Here is a 22,786-nt window from a genome sequence, read left to right as displayed (position 1 = left end):
TGACAACTTTTGCAGAGAAAAAAACTGCATAATTAGCTTAAACTTTTTAAACTAAAAAACACCTGACTGATTCTGTGTGCTTAGGATATAAGCAGACTCTATATTAAAAGTAAGCACACTGGTCATACTGTAAGTGACATATTTAAAAACTAAAAATGATCCCCCTTTTTTTTCTTTTTGCTTGGAGGTGAGAGGTTTAGTCTCTTTCTATTCTTCACCATCACAACTGGTCTGTCCCCTATACACCTCCAGAAAATATTGGCATAATCCTAAAGTTGGGAGGAACAAAGGCACACCAAACTTCAGAAAGCTGTCATTTCGAGAACTCATTAGCTTGGCTGCTCTGCAGACTGTTAATGGACCTTAGAGAACAATAACTCAAGTTTAAAACATTTTCAGGCATATGGTTCCACAGGGCATTGACTTGCCTGCTTGGGAAGACTTCTGCAGGCCCTTGTGATTATAACAATCACTTGTGAACTCCAAAGTTCTCATTCTTTACTCCCACAACCCCCATCCCTAACACCCCATATTCATTTCTTGATAAAAGTTTTCTAGAGCATTTGACACTAGAGGCACTGCCTCAAAGAAATAGATTGGTAAATCAGAAAAGAGGACAAGTGCCATTGACTTGAGAAGGCAGTATTATAAAATATGATATACTGAAAAGCATCTCTAACCAGGACCCAAGATTTAAAATTTTTGATTTTGCTACTTCACTGTGCAGCCTTAAACCTATCACTTGATTTCTGAGTGTCATTGTTCTCACCAAGTGACACCACGGAGTTGGGAAACAATATTATGGACATGTTACAAATGGGGAAATAATGATGAGGAACTTCTTGGTCTGACTCCTTTATTTACAAGTAATTTTTATGCAGGCTCTGTATTTTATTCGAAATGCCTTGACTTGATGTAACTGTGTAAGAAACAGGACTGATTCTAACTGGCATAAGGTGGTATCTCAGTGTGGTTTTGATTTGACTTTCCCTGATGGCTAATGATTTTGAACATTTTTTCATGTGTCTGTTAGCCATTTGTATGTCTTCATTGGAAAAGTGTCTGTTCATATCTTCTGCCCATTTTTTGATTTGTTTATTTGTTTCTCGTGTATTGAGTTTGAGTTCTTTGTAGATCTTGGATACCAGTCTTTTATCTGTAGTGTTATTTGCAAATATATTCTCGCATTCCGTGGGATGCCTCTTAGTTTTTTTGACTTTTTCCTTGGCTGTGCAGAAGCTTTTTATCTTGATGAAGTCCCATAAGTTCATTTACTTTGGCTGATGTCGTAGAGGTTGCTGCCTATGTTCTCCTCTAGAATTTTGATGGATTCCTGTCTCACATCGAGGTCTTTCATCCATTTGGAGTCTCTTTTTGTGTATGGTGTGAGAGATTGGTCAAGTTTCATTGTTTTGCATGTAGCTGTCCAATTTTCCCACCTTACGCCAGTTAGAATGGCAAAAATAGACAATTGTTGGAGAGGATGTGGAGAAAGGGGATCCCTCCTACATTGTTGATGGGAATGCAAGTTGGTACAGCCACTCTGGAAAACAGTGTGGAGGTCCCTTAAAAAGTTAAAAATTGAGCTACCCTATGACCAAGCCATTGCACTACTGGGTGTTTACCCCAAAGATACAGACGTAGTGAAGAGAAGGGCCATATGTACCCCAATGTTCATAGCAGCATTGTCCACAATAGCTAAACGTGGAAAGAGCCGAGATGCCCTTCAACAGAATGACTGGATTAAGAAGTTGTGGTCCATATATACAATGGAATATTACTCAGCTATCAGAAAGAACGAATTCTCAACATTTGCTGCAAATGGACGGCAATGAGGAGATAATGCTAAGTGAAATAAGTCAAGCAGAGAAAGACAACTATCATATGATTTCTCTCATCTATGGAACATAAGAAATAGGATGATCGGTAGGGGAAGAAAGGGTAAAGAAAGGGGGGTAATCGAAGGGGGAATGAAACATGAGAGACTATGGACTATGAGAAACAAACTGAGGGCCTCAGAGGGGAGGGGGGTGGGGGAATGGGACAGACCAGTGATGGGTAGTAAGGAGGGCACGTATTGCATGGTGCACTGGGTGTTATACGCAACTAATGAGTCATTGAACTTTATATCGGAAACCGGGGATGTACTGTATGGTGACTAACATCATATAATAAAAAAATCATTAAAAAAGAAAGAAAGAAAGAAAGAAAGAAAGAGAAAGAAAGAAAGAAAGAAAGAAAGAAAGAAAGAAAGAAGGAAGGAAGGAAGGAAGGAAACAGGACTGATTCATGTTTCAAGTCCAAGGAGGTAACAGCTCACAGCTAGAAGGGAGCCTCTCTGAGATGAATTTCTACACTATGCGAGCTCAAAGGGTACTGTTGGTCCCACAGAGCAACTACCGATGTCCCAGAATCCCTTTCGACAGTTTTTTGGAGCTTTTAAAGAACAGTTTTTCAGTAGTTATTTCTCTCAGTACCTAATCATTTCCAGGTAGTAGTTTAGACTCATTACGTCTTTGAAGTCACTAACGTGCTATTAAATGCTTCACTGCTCTGGTGCATTAAATGACAGTGAAATGGTGGGCACTAGTCTGTGTGGCCAGACCGGCAGGAAACGGCTTGAGTACCCCTCCGCAAAAGCCTTGATTTAAAAAGGAACCGCTTGTTCCGTCTTGGATGCTGAGCCTGCCGCTTATTACCCTTTGTTATGTTCGCACGAGGTCCAGGGACACTTGTTTCCATAAATGCAGACACTGGAGCGTGAATCTGGAATGCTTGCTTTCAGCGTTCACAGATTCACAGAGCAGACATATAGTGATGCATCACAAGAATGACTATTACAATCTCAACAGCATACCCACCATGGCATTGATGCTATTTGGCTAAACGTGTTTTGTTCAAGTGCTACAATTCTTGCCTTGCACCTCTGTGACTGTTTCTGGCACTGTGTCTGTGGAAGTGGGGGTAGTTGGAAGTAGGGGCACCATGGAGTCAGAGAAACGGGGTGTTTGTGCTTGTGTGTGCATTTTATTTGTTCCGCTTACCAGTTAACGTCGGGGATCATGATTCAGTGATGAGTTTTCTTTTCTCATCCTCTAGGCAGATCCATTTTCTACATAATTGTATTGTATATCACTTTGTCCTTTATATTATGGTAAAAATAACATAATAAAAGGCTGAGATCTTTTAATTGGGTAAATGCAATTCGTTGTGGTATAGGCTTTTGGAGATCATAAAGTTCCCAGAAGCAGGCACCTCATTTCCAGACCCTTTGGTTAGCGAGCAACTCCTATGTTTCAGAATATTATGTCTATTAGAAGCAGGGTATTCTCCCATCCAGATGATTTTTGATATGTGGTAGATTGGGGTTCTAATGATTCTTCTATTGTGATGGTCAGATATGTGATCTCATATCTTTATAATCTGAAAATATTCTTTACTACATTTACCTCTATTAAATTTGACCATATTAATTAAGCAATCAGAGCTAATTAAATGTGTTGTTATAGATGGCATCAGAGTGTAGCCTAATTAATTCTAATCATTAAGCCACTGAGATTGAAAGAGCTTGTGTCGATGGATACTTTGTGTCCCAGAGATTCCACCACTAACTCTCTGAAGCGGAATATTCCTAGAGCGTAGTTGATACAGTGACTCCTGTGGATCTAGATTTGTTCAATAATTACTGAGGGACAAAGCACTCAAATTTGAGTTTATGTTTTACGATGGTGTTTAGCAGATGCCAAATAAATGTTAGTTAAACATATATGGCAGTAGGATGAAGAAGCTGAAAACCTTGGAATGACAGGGAGACTGATCTAGGTGTAAATTTTAGCTTTTAAAACTCTCTTAGCCTCACTTTTCTCATCTGTAAAATAGGAATGATAACACCTCCAGATCTGAGGATTAAATAGGATCGTAAGCATTAGGCATTAACATAGTAGGTCTTAGTAAATGAATGAATGGTCTTTGGGAGCTAGCGGAGTCTAAGGAGGCACAGGTCGGTCGTGTAGCATGACAGTTAAGTATAAGGCCTCTGGAGAGACTTGTGCACTGCCAGTCCTGGTTCTGTGGCTACCAGCAATGTGATCTCGTGGAAGTTTCTTAACCTTTCAAGCTGGGTTAGTGTCCCATTGCTGCCCTAACAAATTATCTCAAATTTGCAGCTTGAAACAACACAAATATATTATCTTACAGTTCTAGAGGTCCAGAAGTCCAAAAAAAGGGTCTGGCTGCGCTAAAATCATGGTGTTGGCGGGGTTGCTTTCTTTCTGGAAGTCCTAGAGGAGAATTCCTTTCCTCGACTTTCCTGGCTTCCGGAAGGCCACCTGCATCCCTTGGTTTGCAGGCCTTACCTCCATCATTAAAGTGTCTCTTTCTTTTATAAGGACTCATGATTACATTGGACCCACCCACAAGCTCAAGGATAATCTCCTCATTGCAAAATCCTTAATTTAATCACGTCTGCAAAGTCCCATTTGCTATGTAAGGTTACATATTCACAAATTCTGGAGATTGGGACACACTCCTCCTTGGAAGGCCGTTATTCTGTCTACCTCTTCAGCCTTGGTTTTCTCTATAAAACGGGGTAGTGTAAAATGACCTATCTCAGAGTTAGGATAAGAAATAAATAGGACAATGCATGTAAATGCTTCTAATTCAGAGCCCCCCCACACACATGGTAAGCACTTAATGCATGTTAACTATTATTGTTATTATTCTCGGCGAATGAATCTGAGTCCCTTCCTGCTACATAACCCAGGCATTCATGCCTCTGCCTCCACAACATGATCCAGAGGGCCTGCGAGATTCAAGACTGAGAAAGAAGGCGCCTTCCCACCGGCTATTCTTCCCCCTAAAATTCTTGGCAACCACCAGCTTAGAGCCATGGTTCTCTCAAGAAACAGAGATTTCTTCCAGTCATTCCTTAATTTCAGACAAATTCTCTTCAAAGGAAGCAACATAAAGAAGAGGCTTCTAATTCATAGAAACAGATCCAGAGGCAAGAAATAAGGGCTGCCTCTGTTTCTTCTCTTTCCATTCTCTATTCCTGTCATGCCCGTCAGCCCTCATCTCAGGGAAAGAACCATGGTGTGCAGAATGCCATTGTTTACTGCTGGGGATCTTGCAGACATAACTTCTGGCAGCTCATACACTCGCCTGTTTCTTTTCCATGTGGCCTATTTAATTTTGGCATGTGCATATATTAACCCCATAGACTTGGCTGTGACTTTACTGGATAGCAATCACCAGAGTCCCTACAATGTCATTGCTGTTTTCTTGGTTGTTTTGTATTGTATCAGCCTGAGATATTTTCCACTGAGAGAATTTGAGTAGAGAAAGGAAAAAATAGCATGATGTTAATTAATTAATTGATTAATTTAATATTTAACTATGGGTTAGCCTTCATTCCACTTTTTACACTAGACTGAAATGTTAAGTATAGATTCCCTTAGTCCTCATTTTAAATGGGAACAAAATAGCTTCTTTTACCATCTAAGATTCTTGAGATTTGCCCTTTGAAAATATTTGTTCTGGCACAAATATATTTTGAGAGACATATAGAAGAATTAGTAAGGAGGAAGGGGGCTTAAAAATAATTTAGTAAACACTCTCTTTCATCTTTTCATATCCTTCATGGACTGTATTTGGAACCCTGTGTTCTTTTCATGCTTTGAATTGGTTCCGAATCTGTAAAAAGATAGTAGTCGTCCTATTGACATCCTCCGGCCTTCCTATTTTAGTCCCCTCCCCCGATTTTCCCTACCATCATCTTTATCTCAAAAGATAGTTGGGGGGCCTGGGTGGCTCAGTTGGTTAAGTGTCTGACTCTTGATTTTGGTTCAGGTCATAGTCTCAGGGTCATGAGATCAAGCCCTGTGTCGAGAGCCCTGCTTCAGGCTCGGTGCTGGGCATGGAAACTGCATAAGATTTTCTCCCTCTTCCTCTGCCCCTTTCCCGCTCTCTCTCTCTTTCTCAGAAGAAGAAGAAGAAGAAGAAGAAGAAGAAGAAGAAGAAGAAGAAGAAACCAAATTAATTATACCAAGATGAACTTTCTGATTCTCCCAGGGAAATTTGCATTTTAAGGGCATAAACTTAATTTTCCCTGCTCTATTGAGGTATAATTGACAAATAAAACTATAATATATGTAATGTGTACAACATGATTTGATATACCTATACATTTTGAAATGATTCCCACAAGCTAGTTACTTAACACTCTCATCACCTCAAGTAGTTACCCTCTTTTTTTTTTTTATGAGAAAGCTTAAGACTTACTGTCTTAGCAAAGTTCAAGTTTAACATTCATCATTATTACCTATAGTCACCAGGCTATCCATTCAATCTGCAGAACTTATTCACCAAATAACATTCTTTTTTTTTTCTTTTCCCACTATTCTTGCTTGATCTTTCTTTCTCAAGCTTAAGAATGGTCTACTTTGTTGGTTTGAGTCATATTCCCTAATACACATAGAAATGAAGAAAGTGAGTAAAGGGCAAGAAGAGGAGGCTGGGTCCAGGAAAGAGGGAATAAAATGAAAAGAGGAGAGGTGGGAGAATTTGAAGCAGGGAGTGCAGAGGACCTAATGCGCTTTATGACTTATATGTCTCTCTCCTTAGCTAAATCATGCCAGCACATATCCCTTTACCACCATCCTGCCCGGCTCCCCTTGGCATCCACTAATGCACATCTTCGGTGATGCTTCAGCCTCAGTCCGTGTGTATATGTGTGGAAATGTCCCACCACCACCATGCTCAGGGAAAAAGGAGACGTTCCCTTGAGTCTTACTTCATACCACGCAATTTTGCTCTTAAGAAGCACAGTGGGCTCTGTAGTCAGTTGTGTCTGGTTCGACTCTAAATTGGTCACTTAGGCAATTACTTAATTTTTCTAAAGTTCAGTGTCCACATTGGTAAAATGGGAATACCGATATCAACATATGCTGTTCTTCTAAGAACATAATAAGAAAACTCCTGCATAATGCTTGGTACAGGGCAAGATTTTTATAAAATGGCAGTTGTTTTAAATAGTGTTGTGGCAGTTATTCTTTTAATCTTATTATTACTATTTCTTCTCCCAAAAAAAATTCTGACTTTCTTGTCCTATTGCGGAAAACAATTTTCTTACCTGACTTTGCCTTTTCTACCTCTCTACATGTAACATTCCTTAACCCTAAAAAATAAAAATAAAAAAATTGACTTTTTAAAGCACACAAGCCTCCTTGGCCCATATCTTGATGCTCAATGCCATGTCCTACACTGATTCGCACTTTGTTTTTCTGAGTTCTTCTCTTGGAAGTCCCACTCCCAGAAGTCCAGACAACAGTTGGCCCATGGGTCAGTAACTGCCCCATTTTTCCCCTTAAGCATTAGAATCAGACAAGGGGGGACTTACCTCTTTCTACTCTTTTTAAGATCTTTCAAGCACCAGGAGTCATGCCATAATGTCCTACAGCACTTTGGACTGATCAGATGTGAGTTTCTGCTTGACACATGAATATTAGGTGTGTCAACCCTGGCACATTGGTTTCTATCAAGTGAGGAGCCCATCACTGCCTCCTCCTTGACATCTTTCCTGTTTGCTTGGCCTCCAAAGGCCCCCACGAACCTTCTTGCACTCTCCCTCTGGGCAGGTTCTTTGCAGATACACCCATTGTGCCTGGCTGCTCCCTTTCGCCAACAGTTGGTGCTCCCTATAAAACAAAGCTCCCTTTGAGTCTCAGCAGTTCCTGGCCGGCTTCCCTAAACAAGCCCACATAAGCAACTATACTTCCTTTATTTGTGAGCCATGGATGTACATAAACGTTTTGGTGGGGCAAGGGTCCTTACCTTTTATCAAATCTTTAAGAGGATCTAAAACTTAAACTATGGCCTGGACAGCATTGCACTGCTTAATCAGTTAATACATCGTGTCATTTTGAAGCCTCATTATTGAGAAGCTAAAGTCACTTGAACAAAATTTGGAATCACAATCTTAAAATTTTTCAAAATCTTTTACTCTTATAAATGTCTATGTAGATATACAGTATAATCTCACTATAGTAGGTGGGGCTATAAAATGGGGGTTGTCCCATTGCAAGATTAATGAAAAATAGTCAGTCTTCTACTTATGGAAGGAGGGAACTTCTCACTTCTTTGTTTTCAAGTATTAGACATGTAGGGAAAAGAAACAGACCTATGTTTATGAACAGTGACATCTTACACTGAATTGAGAAAGTTCCGAATGATCAGAAGGCAGTCATCTCCTAACACCTATACCCCAGGAGCTAAGAATTTAGCAATCCCAGTAGGAGAACAAAGTAACCTCTCTCTCTAGTGTTAGGGATGGCTATAGTTCCACCATGACCAAGTGGCCTGTACTCTTAACACTATTTCTCCTGAAAAATATAGATACACACACACACACACACACACACACACACACACACACACACTACCATTGTCCCAAAGGCACATCATATTGAATGAAAGGTGGTGTTCTGAAAAATCTTGGGTCCTAGCGCAGTGCCAGCAGCATCAGCGTAGACAACCCCCTTCTTACAGTGATCTCCCCTTAGAAGAGGTCCTTTTAATCGAGCTCCTAGACAGGGCTCTCCAGTCCTTCAGAAACATTCTAATAACTTCAAACCCCACATTACAGAGTTCTAATGTTCATCATCTTCCTTCCAAAAGGTTCCTTTTTTCCCATGCCAGGATGTTCTCAGCCTTGCTCTGCAATCTTTAAGCCATTGCTACTAATAAGGAGGAGGTGAAGGTGTTGGCAGCTGCTAATGGCGGCGTCCTAGCCTCTTACCGCGCCAAATGAAAGCAAACAAAACCAAATGTCCTTAAACGCCAGGTACACTCTTACCCCAGAACAGCAGGTTCCTTCCTGACTTGACAGTACCACTCAAAGTAGTTCTTTCCAGAATAAAAATGGTTTTCTCAACTTTTTAATGGCATTTTCTATTTCTTAAAGTTTGCCTCATTAGGTACCCATATCATTGTATGGAAATGTTTATGTATATTTCCATTCCCCAAAGAATTAATTATCTTCTTCCTGGGCTCAAAGTACATTTGTAAAGTGGGGCTTACAAACAAGAGAAACGTATTATAAAGCAAGGTAAGAATTCCACCCTAACGTTCTGCCAATAGGTTTATAGTCAAACTCAACTAGTATTCTATTTCTAGCTCAGACTTGGCTGTGTATCAGAGCACCTGTGGTGCTCTTAAAAACACAAATGCTCCGTTCCAACCCCAGATTCAGTAGATCCAGGTATTTGCATTTTGACAAGGTCTCCAGGCTCGTGTGATGGGCAGTCACAGCGGAATACTACTATGGTTGGTACTTTGGAGGGGAGATCAAACCCCTCATAACGCATCCAGGTGGTCAGCATAGTAAAATAGTGAGCTCATACCTCTCGTCCCCCAGTCACAAGACCCAAGTTCCAAGAGCAGAAGATGACATTCAAAGTAAAAGAAATCTGAAACCCATTATAGCCATTTATTTTAGTAACAGCATTTTCCTACTTACAGGGGCTCATCTTGATAAAGGACTGGGAAGTAAAAGCAAGTGCAATTATACTTTGCCTCAGGAAAGAGCTCTGAATACTTTTTTTATTATATTGCCAAAGATGAGGACGAGAATGTAAATCTGAGAAAGTCATATCAGAGGCCTCTTTCATTAACAGAAATGGAAACAGGCATTTATATGCCACCAATAAATCAATTAAAGGAGGAAAGAAGCTTGAAATGGCCTTCACTGCAGTTATTAACTTGGGGGATGGCAGGGCCCGGTGATTGCCGAACCCAGCACCCTCCTGTCATCCACCTGGAGCAAAGCAGAGGAAAATTCAGCCTGGAAACAGGCTCGTCATACTAAGCACAGAGCCTGCAAGTCTTCAGGGTTTGCTCAAAGGGAGCAGAGGCAAAGCAGGGCCAGATGTTTCTGAAAACATTGTCAGCTTTTGTGGATTTAAAACGTGAGAATGTGAACCAGTGTGTGAGTTGTGTTTCTGCGTGTCTGGGTTTACATCAGTCTGGACGCTGGGAATCATTTTCATCTCCATGTTTCTTTCCAGTATAACAATGTTTTAGAATAGGAGGATTCCGTTAGGGAGTAGCACACGAAGGAATCTCTCCTGCAATTTGAGAGAGCTGTGGGCCCTTGCCGTCCGTCTCCTCTTGGCTTATCAACCACCAAGTTCTAGCAACTTCTTTTCACTTACTAGTTTCAGGAAATCTTAAATTGTATTGAACAGTGGCAGCTGGAGTAAGATTACTGGCAATTAGAATTCATACCAGCCTAGGAATTTAAAAATTAAAAACGAAAAAAAAATTGATTAAATGTCTTCCCCTGCCACAAAATGTATTTTTGGGTAACATTTTTTTATCTGCCTGAGTCCCAAGTTCTTCAGCTATAACTGGGGAATAATAATACCTCCCCAAATTCTTCACAAGGTCACAGGGGAGAGAAGCATTTTATAATCTTCTGAAAGTTATACAAGTGTAAGACACCATTAGTTTAGGATTTTACATTTAAAACTTCTTATGTCATGTGGCATAGAAATGTGTGTTTAGTATGGATGATGTTGGATTAAAGAAGTGTCATGAAGGAAGTAACTCAGGAATGTGCTATTTCAATGTGAACTTATTCTCACTATGCCAAAACACAATTCACATTTCTTCTAACACTTTGTGCCCTGTATTTTGATTTACTCTTTATTTCTTGCTGGTTCCCTCACTGTTCTACTCTGTTATTTCATCTGTCCCCCATAAATAGCGGCAGAGAGCAGGAGCCCTCCCTGTCCAGTTTTGTGGCCCCCTTTGATGATGATGCTGGAAGAAGGCGACTTGATGGACCCACTTTCTAGGAAGTCATTACTGCAGCAGATTGCTTTCCCCAACGTGTGAAGTGGTGTGGGAGAGCAAAGGCTGTGTTGCCCTCCTCCAGCATTCTTCACGGGGACCGCAAATCACCAAGTCCCGTTGCATGCGCCCTGAATCTCAAATCAATCCTTTAGCATGAGACATAACATGCTTGCTCCTGAATCACAGAAGTTTCCAGCAAACTGGACTCTTCCCCTAATCATGTGCTCCCATTCCCTACCCTCCTACCTACCTGAACTTTCCTCCACTCAATATGCTGGAGTCGTCTTGCCAAAACCTAAATCTGTACTCATCAGTTTCCTACTTAACCATGGGTGGAATCCAGTCTTCTGGAAAGCCCTACACTGTTTAGACATGAAGAATAGACCTTCTAGATCTGATGCCTGTTCTGGCTTCTCTACTCACACTTGCACTCAGCAATACTGAACTATTCCCATTTCCCGTATATTCTCATTAAAGCTCCATGCTTTTTCCATGATTGCCTCTAACTCTGATTACCTTTTCTCCACTCATTTCTATCTGGAAAATTCTTGTTTGTCCTATAAACTCTGTTCCAGAGTCACCCTTGGATGCCTCCCTCAGATTTCCCAGAAGTAAACCACTATATTTAGTAATACCTATTTTTATTATTGTACATATTACACCAAATACAATTCTCATTTGGAATAATTTGTTTCTCCTTTAAACTGTGAGCTTCTTAAAAGCAAGAATCATGTCTTATTCATCTTTGGATCTTAAGAAACTAGCAGACTATCTGACAAATTATAGCTACCTTATAAATATTTCTTCAGTAAATGAAATGGATAGATTCTCATAAGTGAAAACAACGCACACCCTGTATAATTCATGGGACTGAACCCTAGTAAAGGAAATGACTTAATGGGGTTCATCACTTATTCATCACCTGTTAGTTCCTTTTGCTATTTTGACATTTATGCAATCTGGTAAATTCTAAGGTTGCAAGCATCTTGTCTACATGAAGGAGTAACAGAAACTCACCAAATGAGGCCTGTTGGTGAGCCATACACCTTGTGACATTAGTATTGTCACAGATGGGTTCTTTTCCCCTCCATCTCCTCCATATGACTTTGGGCAGCTGTTGTAATACTGAAATTCATGAAAAGCAGAGCTTCGTGACAATTTCAGAAGCAAAATTGCTCTCTGCAAAAACCCTCCCACCTTCCGCTACCGAAAGTTTTGCTCTTCATTCCTTCTGAGAAGAAAGTCAAGTGTTATGTATCTCAAGTCCCCCTGATCAGAGTTAAATTGGAAACTAAGGAGCCCACGGTGGTGCTCCTTGCCTGTTTGATTCATGAACTGACTGTCCATCAGTCCCTCTGTTGAATCCACATAAGCAGTAAACTAGCATCCCTTCCCTTTTTACTATATGACTATGATGAATGGGTAATAAATGTGTGTTCTCGATTTAATCTAATTGTGCTGCTTCCCAGGAAACTTAAGGGGTAAAATGAGGAATGTGTTTTTTCCCTTTTATATTTGTAATTATATTCCATGCTTTCTATTATTTCACACTACTGAGTTTTTCCTTCTTATCCTTATAAGGTACACATTTTACTTAGAGGTGAGAATTAATTCCTATTATGTAACTAATTATGGTTCTTTTATGAGTTAACCACAAAATGATGATGAACAGCCCAAATGGTGACATCAATGGAGTTTGCACCTATTTTAACTTCTGTTTCATAAGACAAGATTTTGCTTTAAAATGTATGGTCCTAGATTATAATAGATATAAATTAGTCTCCCTCATTTCAAATAATTAATTTCTGAAACTAGTACAATCTGAATTGAACTCTTCCATGAGTCGGTTTGGGGAAATATAATTAAAAGTCCATTTCATGGAGAGCAAACTTAGCTCTTACTGTTCTTTCCTCTTCTCTCCTCTATTTTTTTTATTTAATTCTTTTTTTTTTTCAATAAATACTAACTGGACATATCATTTGGAGTTTGCTAGGCACTGTGAAGAATTTAAAATGTCTGAAGTCACTGCCCTCAAAAACCTTACAGAGAGACACACAAGAAGTTAACTAGAAAAGCGATGTCACAAACGCTACCAATTGAGGGGATCAGGCAGGAAGTGCTGTGGGTTTGGGGGCCAGTCTTTCCTTCCCTGACATTTTCCATCAGAGCTTTCCAGCCCGCCATCCTTTGTGATTTATTTTTAACAGTTCTTTTCATCTCATTCCAACATACAGACAGATGCAGGAACGTATCACTGGTTTTATCCCCTATCTCTCTATTGCTTCAACACCACTTCTAAGCTCTTGAAATAAAAATTGGAAGCTGTATCCAGACTATTTTGTGAATGTCAGATTATTATCTACCGACTTCCTCTGTCTGGAGTAAAGGAGATGGGTTTCTGTGAATTAGGAAGGGTGTGATCTCTATATACCAACCATACCTGCGTATTTAAAATCATGAAAAGAAAGTACTTGACTGTGTTCAGCACTGAATTGTTACCAAATTGAAGACCCTTCATTAATAACCCTACTCTTTTCCAGGTATTATTTAGGCCAGACCCTGGGCACATCATCATCCATCCTGAATGGGAATGTACCCTTCCCTAAACTCTGTAAACCAAGGCTGTTGTTCCATGCCCTTCTTTCCCTTCCTGGCAGTAGGCAAATAATCCTTCACTCCTAGAAACAACTGGTGAGGATCTTTGACCAGAATAACTGGCATCACATTGGTTTTCACCACCAATATTTTCTTTTACCCTTAGGTGAGTTATTTTGTACACAACTCCATTATCTTTTCAGCAGTCTTCTGCAACTTAGTTCTGTTAAATTTACCCCCAGGTAGTCAATGTCTCTCACACTCACATATCTTTCCACTTCTTTGGCTAATATTAGTTCGTTATGCTTTCGTTGCTTCTATGCTTTTGTTTCTCCCTGACTGGAGTGTAAGCTCCTTGGGGGTAGGAACTGTGACTTGATCACTGTTGTATACCTAGAACTTAATTTGGTTCCTGGAGTATAGAAGGCACTCCATAAAGATTTGTTAAGTGAATTTTCAGGATTGAGAGAAAGGGATAGCGGGCTGTGGAGGCTCAGAGGAAAGGCACCAAACCCAGCCAATCGTAGAATGAGGGAGGATTTCAGAGCAATATCCACCTAAACTAAGAGCTGTTATTGCAAGTTAGCCAGGCACAGGGAGAGGGGAATCCGGACCAAAAAATAGCATAGACAGAGAACCATATTTGAGAAAGAGTGGAGTCCGTTGAAAGACAGGCAAAAAGATCAGGCATAGCTGATCTGCGCCTGAGAATCAGAACACGGTGGTATATGTGTATATGTACAGGCGTGTGTGAGAGGGGAAACTAGTTTTTCAAAAGTTTAATTAGATACAATAAAAGATCAACTCCATCAAACTATAAAACCCTTAATATTTAGCCCAAAGTCCTCTATCAGGCTAAAACAGCATTTCCATTAACTTTCTCATTATCTTCTTTCTCCTCAAGTAAAATTTTAATTTTTTTAAATATTTTTTTATTCTCTGTTTTATCTGTTGGCATTTTCATAGTACTTTTTAAATGATTCCCGCAAGCAGTAGTATGGTTAAGTAGAGAGATGTGAGCCTAACCACCTTGCATGAAATTATTATGCATAGAAAAACTATTGCAGATTCTAAACACTCAACTTAGAGATCAATGTTTAGAAAATAACCTGCAGCCAAACTAGGGGTTTGGGGTGCCCAGGGACATCCTGCAGCAGAATATGGGGAAGGCAAACTGGTCTTGGGGTCCAAATGTTTTCACCATTCACTTCAGTAAGTCTCATGAGATTCTCAATCTCATCATTTGTTGAATGGAATCTGTAATATCCGCTCTCTGTTCTTCGTAGGTATTTCCCCAAAATGGAAAGGGAAGCTGTATGTGAAATGAGCCACCTGACAGATGGTGGGTGCTTGTACTCAGTTTGGCACAAGGTCATCTGCTATTGTAGTTATTTTTATGTTAGAAAATAAAAATTTTATACCCCCTCTAACAATTACAACAACATTGTATATGGAAAAATATGTATGGTGATTTAAATTAGTGAAAGTAAAGCTACACTTTTTAAACACACAGTTTGAAATAGTTTGTCTCTGTGGTATAACTACAGCCAAGTGTGTTTACGTAGAAATGGCTGCCTCATTAGCATGAGGTAATAACACTGTAACCATTTTGTCTCCTAGAATGATTGAAGATAGTGGGAAAAGAGGAAATACCATGGCAGAAAGAAGACAGCTGTTTGCAGAGATGAGTAAGTATAGAACTTTTAAGGAACACCCTATAGTTTCCGTTGAATACTCACAGAAAGACTGGAGGTAACCACTTAATCCTTATGGCATTTGTACTTTTCCTTAAAATCCTAAATTCCTTGTATAAAATGTGCCTTTGGGCAATTTTGTTTCCTATTAGGTAAGAGTGAAATTAGCAAATCATCATAATTTGTTACTAGACTGTATATTTTCTATGGAAGGAGAAGTTTCGCAGAGCCGAATGTACGTATATACACGGACCCTTGATAAACATAAGTTAGAGCTGGCACAAATACAGTCCACTAAATTTTAAAATCTGTGTCATGTCCCCACAATATCGCTGTGTCTGGTGTATTGTAGGCACTAGATATAGTCTGTGAAATGAATTATTGAATGGTTTAGCTGCAAAATGGTATATATGGTCCTACGGGAAAGAAGAATCAAGCATGATCACCAGACCAAACTATACACTGTCATTTGGACTTTATGAAGAGGGGAACAATCTGTCCCACAAACCAGCTCCTAAAAAGTGAAAAGGAAAATAAAGTTAAGAAGAGTTTGGAGATGCGGCGCCTGCGTGGCTAGTCAGTTAAGCATCGGACTCTTGGTTTCGGCTCAGGTCATGATCTTAGGGTCCTAGGACTGAGCTCTGAGTTGGGCTCCACACTGGACAGGGAGTCAGCTTGAAACGCTCTCTCCCTCTCTCTCCTTCTGCCCCTCCCTCTCCTTCTGTCCCTACCCCCTACTCATGTGCACCCTCTCTCTGTAAAATAAGTAAATAAATCTTTAAAAAAAGATAGAGAGAGAGAGAGCTTGGAGGTAACCTGCTACATGAGGGAAACCAAACCAAAACTATATTTACTTACCTCAGTGGAGAATCCATTAAATAAAGGTTATTGATTTATGTAAATGCCTGGTTGCCATGTAAGTAATTGGTTGGTAGTGTCTCCATTATAGACCATTGTTTCTTTTTCTTTTTTTTCCTTTTTTTTTTTTAGAGGGAAATAGAGCATGCATGAGTGGGGGTGGTGGGGCAGAGGGAGAGGGAGAGAGAAACTCAAGGAGGCTCCATGCTCAACACGGAGCCCAACTTGGGGCTCAATCTCATGACCCTGAGATGATGACCTGAGCTGAAATCGAGAGTCTGACACTTAACAAACTGAGCCACCCAGGGGCCCCACAGACCGTTATTTCTTATTCATAAAGAAGAGGAACTTGTCATGGTGGGGGGCACACATCTCAAATTCAATCTTAGAAAGAAAAAAGTACAATTCTCTTATTGTCTTTTTATCTCTCCTTCCCTGCATAAGGAATAAGGATGAGCAGGAGTGAGTTGTAAGCCTTTCTCTCTGAGAAGGCGGTAGACAAAATTAGGTTTCTACTGAAGACTGGAACTGATTTGGCAAGAATGAGGCTCGGGAGCAGATAAAGGAAAGTCCCAGATAATAAGATTCATATTTTTCTTTATCATTTCCCAATCATCTGGAGGCACCAAGATAGTGTTAGAACTAACAAAAAGGAAAGAAAATTAAAATTGATGTGAAGAATCTCAATCATGCTGCTCGCTTTTTCCACTTTCAGAGACATGTCTAAAGTGCCTGAGAGAGTTGCAGCCATGACCTTCCAATTTCCTCAGCCATGTTTGGTCCTGTATCTTCACTTCTGGCATGGCTAGCCACCTGGAATTGTGCCCTTTGTTGATACAAATCTAACCAAGGAAGGAACCTAATTACCTCTGCCCAGCTCCACAAAATGCAGGCCAGCACAGGTGTCCTCCCATACCATAGATTCTTTGACTGAAAGTCGGAGCCCCATACATCATGGGCCAGTGTTTTGTCAGAAAAAGAAAAATATATGAATATTTAACATAACAAAGCAGTAAAGTCTTGGGGGAAATCTTTGAATTTATCCTTGTAACATTAAAGATGTATCAGCCAACACACTGCAAGAATTACAAATTGTGCTTATTTCATGATTTTGTAAATACTTATCCAAATTTAAGTACACCGTCCCAGTTCCTTCTGCACCTGGCGCAGTACTTGGCACAAATACATATGTCGCAAATGTCTTCCGAGTTAAAGTTGTCCAAATCAAAGGATGATTGACATAAGTTTTGTAGCCACAGAAACAGAAAAGCTCTGAATTTTTCAAATGAGAGACATATAACAAAATTGTGCATTCATTTCCCAAATTGTAACTATCTTTTCACAGAAACTTCTCTGGGATGTCATGTACTTTATTAAATCATTTTATGAGTTCTGATTAGTGATCAGAATAGTTAAGCAAGCCACACGAATGTGTGTCTTTCTTCCTTGGGTATGCTAAATAATAGACTCAGATGTTGTCCAAAAGTGGGAAAATAGATCTGACCTTAACAATGCTTTTGTAAGCATCTTATTTAGATTGACGCTAAGTAGGACATGACCGCAGTTAGTGGGATTATGCCCAGTAAGACAACTGGCTGATTTCAAAGGAAGAATTGATGTTGATAGGTAGTCTGTCATATAAAAGAGAGAGGTGATCTCCTTGAGAACGTGTTAAATAGTTGAAAAATATATGGGTTACCCCAGCAGCTCTATCAGCAGGACACACACACACACACACACACAAAGACAAGGAAACTTATTATCAGGGAAGACTGACATCAGGCCTTGGAAAGTAAGTTCCCCCAGGAATCTGTGAGGGAGCTAAAAAAGAAGGAGGAAATCGTAAATGCTGTCAGCTAAGTATTTTCTAGAAATTTTTTTTTAAACAGCAAAAGAAAGTGCCAAAGAGAGTCTTTGTTTTGGAAACTACAAATGCCAAAGAAAAATTGCATGTGAGAGGGTTAAGGCAGGGAAGACTTTATTCCAGATTATTGGAATGCAGTCAGGACCTACTCCAAGAGAAAACAGAGATTGAACTCAACTCCCTGGAAGGCAGGAGGGTTTTTAAGTATTGGCGTGAGCTAGTGCAAAAGTCCTGAAGATTATTCGTGGGGAAGGGGGTCAGTTGTGTTTGCTAATTGTCCCAATTAGAAAGTCAGGCTTCTACCCTCCAACAGAGAATCGGAGATCTCCCTCAATGATTGTATTTCAAAGGTTTGGCTCCCGTGTCCTCCTTAAGAAAGATATTCCTGGGCTGTAAAACTATCAAGAGGCTGGAAGATTACTTCAAAATGGGGCAAAGAATTTACAAGGACAAGTTTTCTAAAGTAAATGCTCTGAGGAAACGAGGGTCAGAGGCCTTGGGTCAGTAAGAAGCCTGTCTGAAGGTGAGTCAGGCTGAGGGGAACATTAAGACCAAAGAACAGAGGACACAAAGAACAGAGAATAATAATTGATAAGAAGAACAATTGATAAGAAATTTAGACAAATTCAGGGGATTACAGCACATTTGCATTAAACATCTACTCTGAGCTCCTAACCACAAGCAGCAGAAGCAAGAAGAAATGGTAAAGAAGTGAAATTAAGGGTAGCATGGACTCACAAATAAGCAAAAAATGACTAGCCTTATGTTAAAAACAGAACAAAACACTAACCCTGTGGCCACCAACTTTGATTAAAGAAATTCTAGACAAGTTGCCCTTAACCAAAAATTCCCTTCAGTAGAATGCCCTAATTATCAGTTTATTTAGTACCTTAGATTAAAACCAAAAAGGCTAGTTAAAGGTAAATGTCATCCTCACCTTGGCTTTTCAGCCATCAAATAAGTTTATCAGCTCAAATAAGTTTATCAGATTGGCTTTTAGCAGAATAAATTGTTTGTTCTTGGAATTAAATCGCCTCTGTGTTTCTGCTCTCAAAGGACATCACTTTGCCTTATATGACGCTTACTTATGAACATGTCACTCACTGTTGCGAACAACAGTCCTAAGGACAAACCATAGACCTTTACCTTCAAAATCATTCACCTTAGATGCTGAATAAATGTTGGTTTAAAAGCCTACAGGGCACCAGATAGGTAGGTTTTAATCAGAGGAGAGTGATTGGAAAACATTCTTTCAGAACTTGGAAGACTACCTGCCAAGATAAAGAAGGTCCCAAGGAGAAATCAGAGTGATACCACTGGCTTTAAGCAGAGGAGGGATGGAAAACCAAAAAGAGGCAAATGTTGGTACTCAACAAACACTTGAATTGTTCAAAGGCAGATAGTTCTTCAGAAAGTTGACTACAGGCAGCACGTGGGTAGTTGGAATGAAACCTAAAGTATGATTTTACAATACACACTATGACTTTTAGGAAAATTGATTTCAAAGATTCAGGAACATGCCATGAATGAGACTGCTACCAGGAGCCCACCACACACCCTATGGTCATGGTGGGTACAGTGACTATTTTCACTTGCTCCTCATCTTCTTTAAGATGTTAATACCATGGGTCACCATCCTGGAAATACTCTCTTACTTCACCACTCTAGTCTGCTCTTCTGCTTTTTTTGACCACTCTGCTTCTCTTTTTCTGTCTCTTCGCATCTTCCAGACACCCTGAAGCCAGATTTTACCAAAGTTTTGTTCTTGATCAATTCCCTCCGTTTATAACTTTACTTTCTCTCAAGGCTTCACCATCATTGTTATGGCTCACAAGTTTTGAGGAGTCCTTTCGAAGTCACATCCCGTATTCTCATAAACCAGCTTATCCAGAATAGTCAGTAGATAAACTCCGTGTCCCTTCTGGCCTTGCTCCCTCACTATCAAGGTTTCTACTAATGAAGCAGCTTGAGGTGGGCTCACCATGAATTCCACTAAGTGCCCCTGATTATATGCGGAGTCTCCTCTTGGATAAATATTCTGTCTTGCCCCATGAAGACAAATTGCTGCATTTTATATGTTTGTTAATGATTCTGGCAATGTATTCCATAGTCAGGAGTTCTATATCTGCATATCCAACTGCCACTGATATCTCCATTTGGACATCCCACAAGCACCTCAATCTCTGTAAGCCCAAAACTGAACTCTTCATCCCCCCACCTACAAACCTATTCCTCCATATTTGTCCCTTAGCCCAGTGAGGGCCTCCCCATCCCACTGAGTGTCCTAAGGTAGAAATTTGAGCATTATTCTCGACCTCCAAACTCTTTTCTCAATCTTTCTCTCTCTCTCTCTCTTTCTTACACACACACAAATCCAGTCAGTCAGCAAGCATGGAAGAGTTCAGACACAAAGTTCGTAGCCTTCATGTTAATTCTGTAAATATTTGTTGAGTGAACTTGAAAAATGAATGAGATATTTAATTATCTGAATTACTATACCAAAGGCTTTATAATGAGCTATCAAAACATGAAACGCAAAATATACGTGAATCGTGGGAAACTATTCAGAATGTAATAAAATGAAAGCCAAAAATTAGGTAAGGTTGGTTGGTTGGATAAAAAGATAGTCGGATAAATGGAGAAAAAGAAAGAAGGTAGGAGGGAGGAAGGGAGGGAGAGAGTGAGAGAAGGAAGGACAGAGAGGAAGAGAGGAGAAAAATCTTGGAAGGAAGAACAAAAGAGAAGAAAAACAGGAGTTGTAGAATATAACAGTGTGATCAATCAGAATTTCTGTTGTTTTTTTTTTTTTTTTAGAGAGAGGAAGGGGAGCGAGGGGCAGTGCGGAACCAGACACAGGGCTTCATCTCACAATCCTGAGATCATGACCTGAGCCGAAATCAAGAGTGGGACACTTAACTGACTGAGCTATCCAGGCGCCCCTGTGATCAGTCAGAATTTCTTAACTGCGTCTTTGCTTTTGTCTTTATCACTTTCTTCCAAGTATGACATGGGCATGAGAGATTTGAGGAGATGGTACAAGGGCATCAAGTTGCCTTAAGTGAATTAGCTTTACATTTTTATTATGAAAAGTTTCAAACAGATACTAAGACTAGAAAACAATATTCATCTCCACCCTTAATTATTTACCCCCAGGGCTCTCTCTATTATTATGAAGAAAATCTAATATATTATTTAAATGAGTTGAATCTACATGTTTTAAAGAATTATATCCCAGTGATGTAATACTAAAAGAAAAAATACCATCCATTTTTTTCAGAAATAATGAAAAGGACATTGCAAAAAACAAAAAATAGGGAAATACTATACTCATTTTTTTTGCTATACCCATTTTCTATTAAAAAGGAAGAATATAGATTCTTGAGAGTCTAAGGTATGAACTGGTAGGTTTTATGATAAGATGGATTTTCGTTTTCAGATCACAGGATAAATATAGTGTTAATCCTAGATATTTCAACATGCTAAGAACAAAGATTGCTCTACTGACTTCTTTATTCATTTATTCAATTGTATCTTTTTTATAAAGGAATTAAGTCAGCTAATTTCCCTTTTTAATAGTAATAGTAAATCATTAAATAATTATTAAATAATTCAATAAATTATTTTAAATTTTAAATTATTAAATAACATCAAATAATGTTTATATTAAATAATATTTATTTAATAATTATAATTAATATTTAATGTACGTCTATTTTAATTATTAAATTATTGAATAAGTATTAAATTAGATTATTATTGTATATAATTATTATTATTATAAAAATAATTCCCTTTAATAATTTCCCTTTTTTCTTAGACTGCCAGCTCAGGGAAATACTATAGCATAAAAATGAACCTTAATTTCAGCAAGATACTGGCAAAGTCTCTTACGTTGTGTGTGTGTTAGAGAAATGTGAACTGAATCACTACAGTTAGGTAGATTTATAGGTGGTGGTGTGACCATGTCTGCAGGAACAAGTAATGGGTCAATCAGCTTGAAGGAGGACAACCTCTAGTAACATACTAGAAGAGTTTATTTGTGGCCCTGGTCATGTCCTTGGTTTTAACCAATGACTTGGACACAGAAGACGTGCGACTACTCCCAGGGCAGGCTACGAATTTGTAGACTTCCGAGAAGAGACCACACGTGTAAAAATGAATTAAGTTTATGGTTTACTGGGGCAGGGACAAATACATTTATTTTAAACAAGTTGGATAAACAAAGCAAGAGCTGGTGCAGCATGTCTCAGCTCAGCTCTTTTGGGTCCCAGCACCATATGGATCCTGTGGTTGCCACTTACATTGTCTGTTCAAGGTGGTGTGGAAAGCTCATGTCTGAAAAGCTAAGTTTCATTGCTCAGCACATCCTGTCTGATATTCAGGGCTTACATCCTCAGCCAGGAAGAACTTCTACAAATAGGAAACATCAAGATACCCTCAGACCCATTCCTGACTCTTGAACAAGACAGAGGGTCAGTTAAGTCCACATTGTGATAGGGCAGGGAGCACGGTCAGTCTCCTGTCCCAAAGCATCATCTCTGTGCCCCTCTTGACCATGTACAGGAGAGACGCACCTTTGCCGAATTGCCCCAGGACCTCTATGAGAAGGAGGTGCCGAGGAGCCACGGTTTCTGTCCCTGGAGGATACGGTCTTGCTGGAACTAAGACATTTAATTGTGTGCAACATCACAGCCCTTTTATACCTGGGGCTTATCATTATTCTTCCAGAACTTACACAAATAATCTATGTCCCTAATGTCTTCTTTTAAAGACTTATTTACAGATATTGAGACTCTCTTGATTGTTGAGCCAAGCTCAGCATCAATAAAAACAGATCTTCATCCAGGGGAAAAGGCAGAGTTAGCGTTCAGGCACTTCTGATAGTCTCTCCGTCTCTGGTTATCCAGCACCCTAGAGAGTTCAT

The 22,786-nt window shown here is 39.6% G+C and overlaps 1 protein-coding gene across 1 annotated transcript in view; it reads left to right on the top strand.

The window, feature by feature from the left end:
- The window catches only part of DTNA (dystrobrevin alpha), a 181,388-nt gene that overhangs the window by 45,789 nt on the left and 112,813 nt on the right, over positions 1-22,786 (top strand). Inside the window, exon 2 of the mRNA XM_040632377.1 lies at positions 15,067-15,134. Within this exon, the coding sequence (XP_040488311.1) occupies positions 15,068-15,134 (67 nt within the window). The 5' untranslated portion in view covers position 15,067. The remainder of the gene's footprint in view (positions 1-15,066; positions 15,135-22,786) is intronic.

The sequence above is a fragment of the Ursus maritimus genome, unplaced genomic scaffold, assembly GCF_017311325.1.
Source record: "Ursus maritimus isolate PB19 unplaced genomic scaffold, ASM1731132v1 scaffold_18, whole genome shotgun sequence".
NCBI classification, from domain to species: Eukaryota; Metazoa; Chordata; class Mammalia; order Carnivora; family Ursidae; genus Ursus; species Ursus maritimus.
Note: the sequence above shows the minus strand (reverse complement) of the source record. Positions and strands in the feature narration are given on the sequence as shown.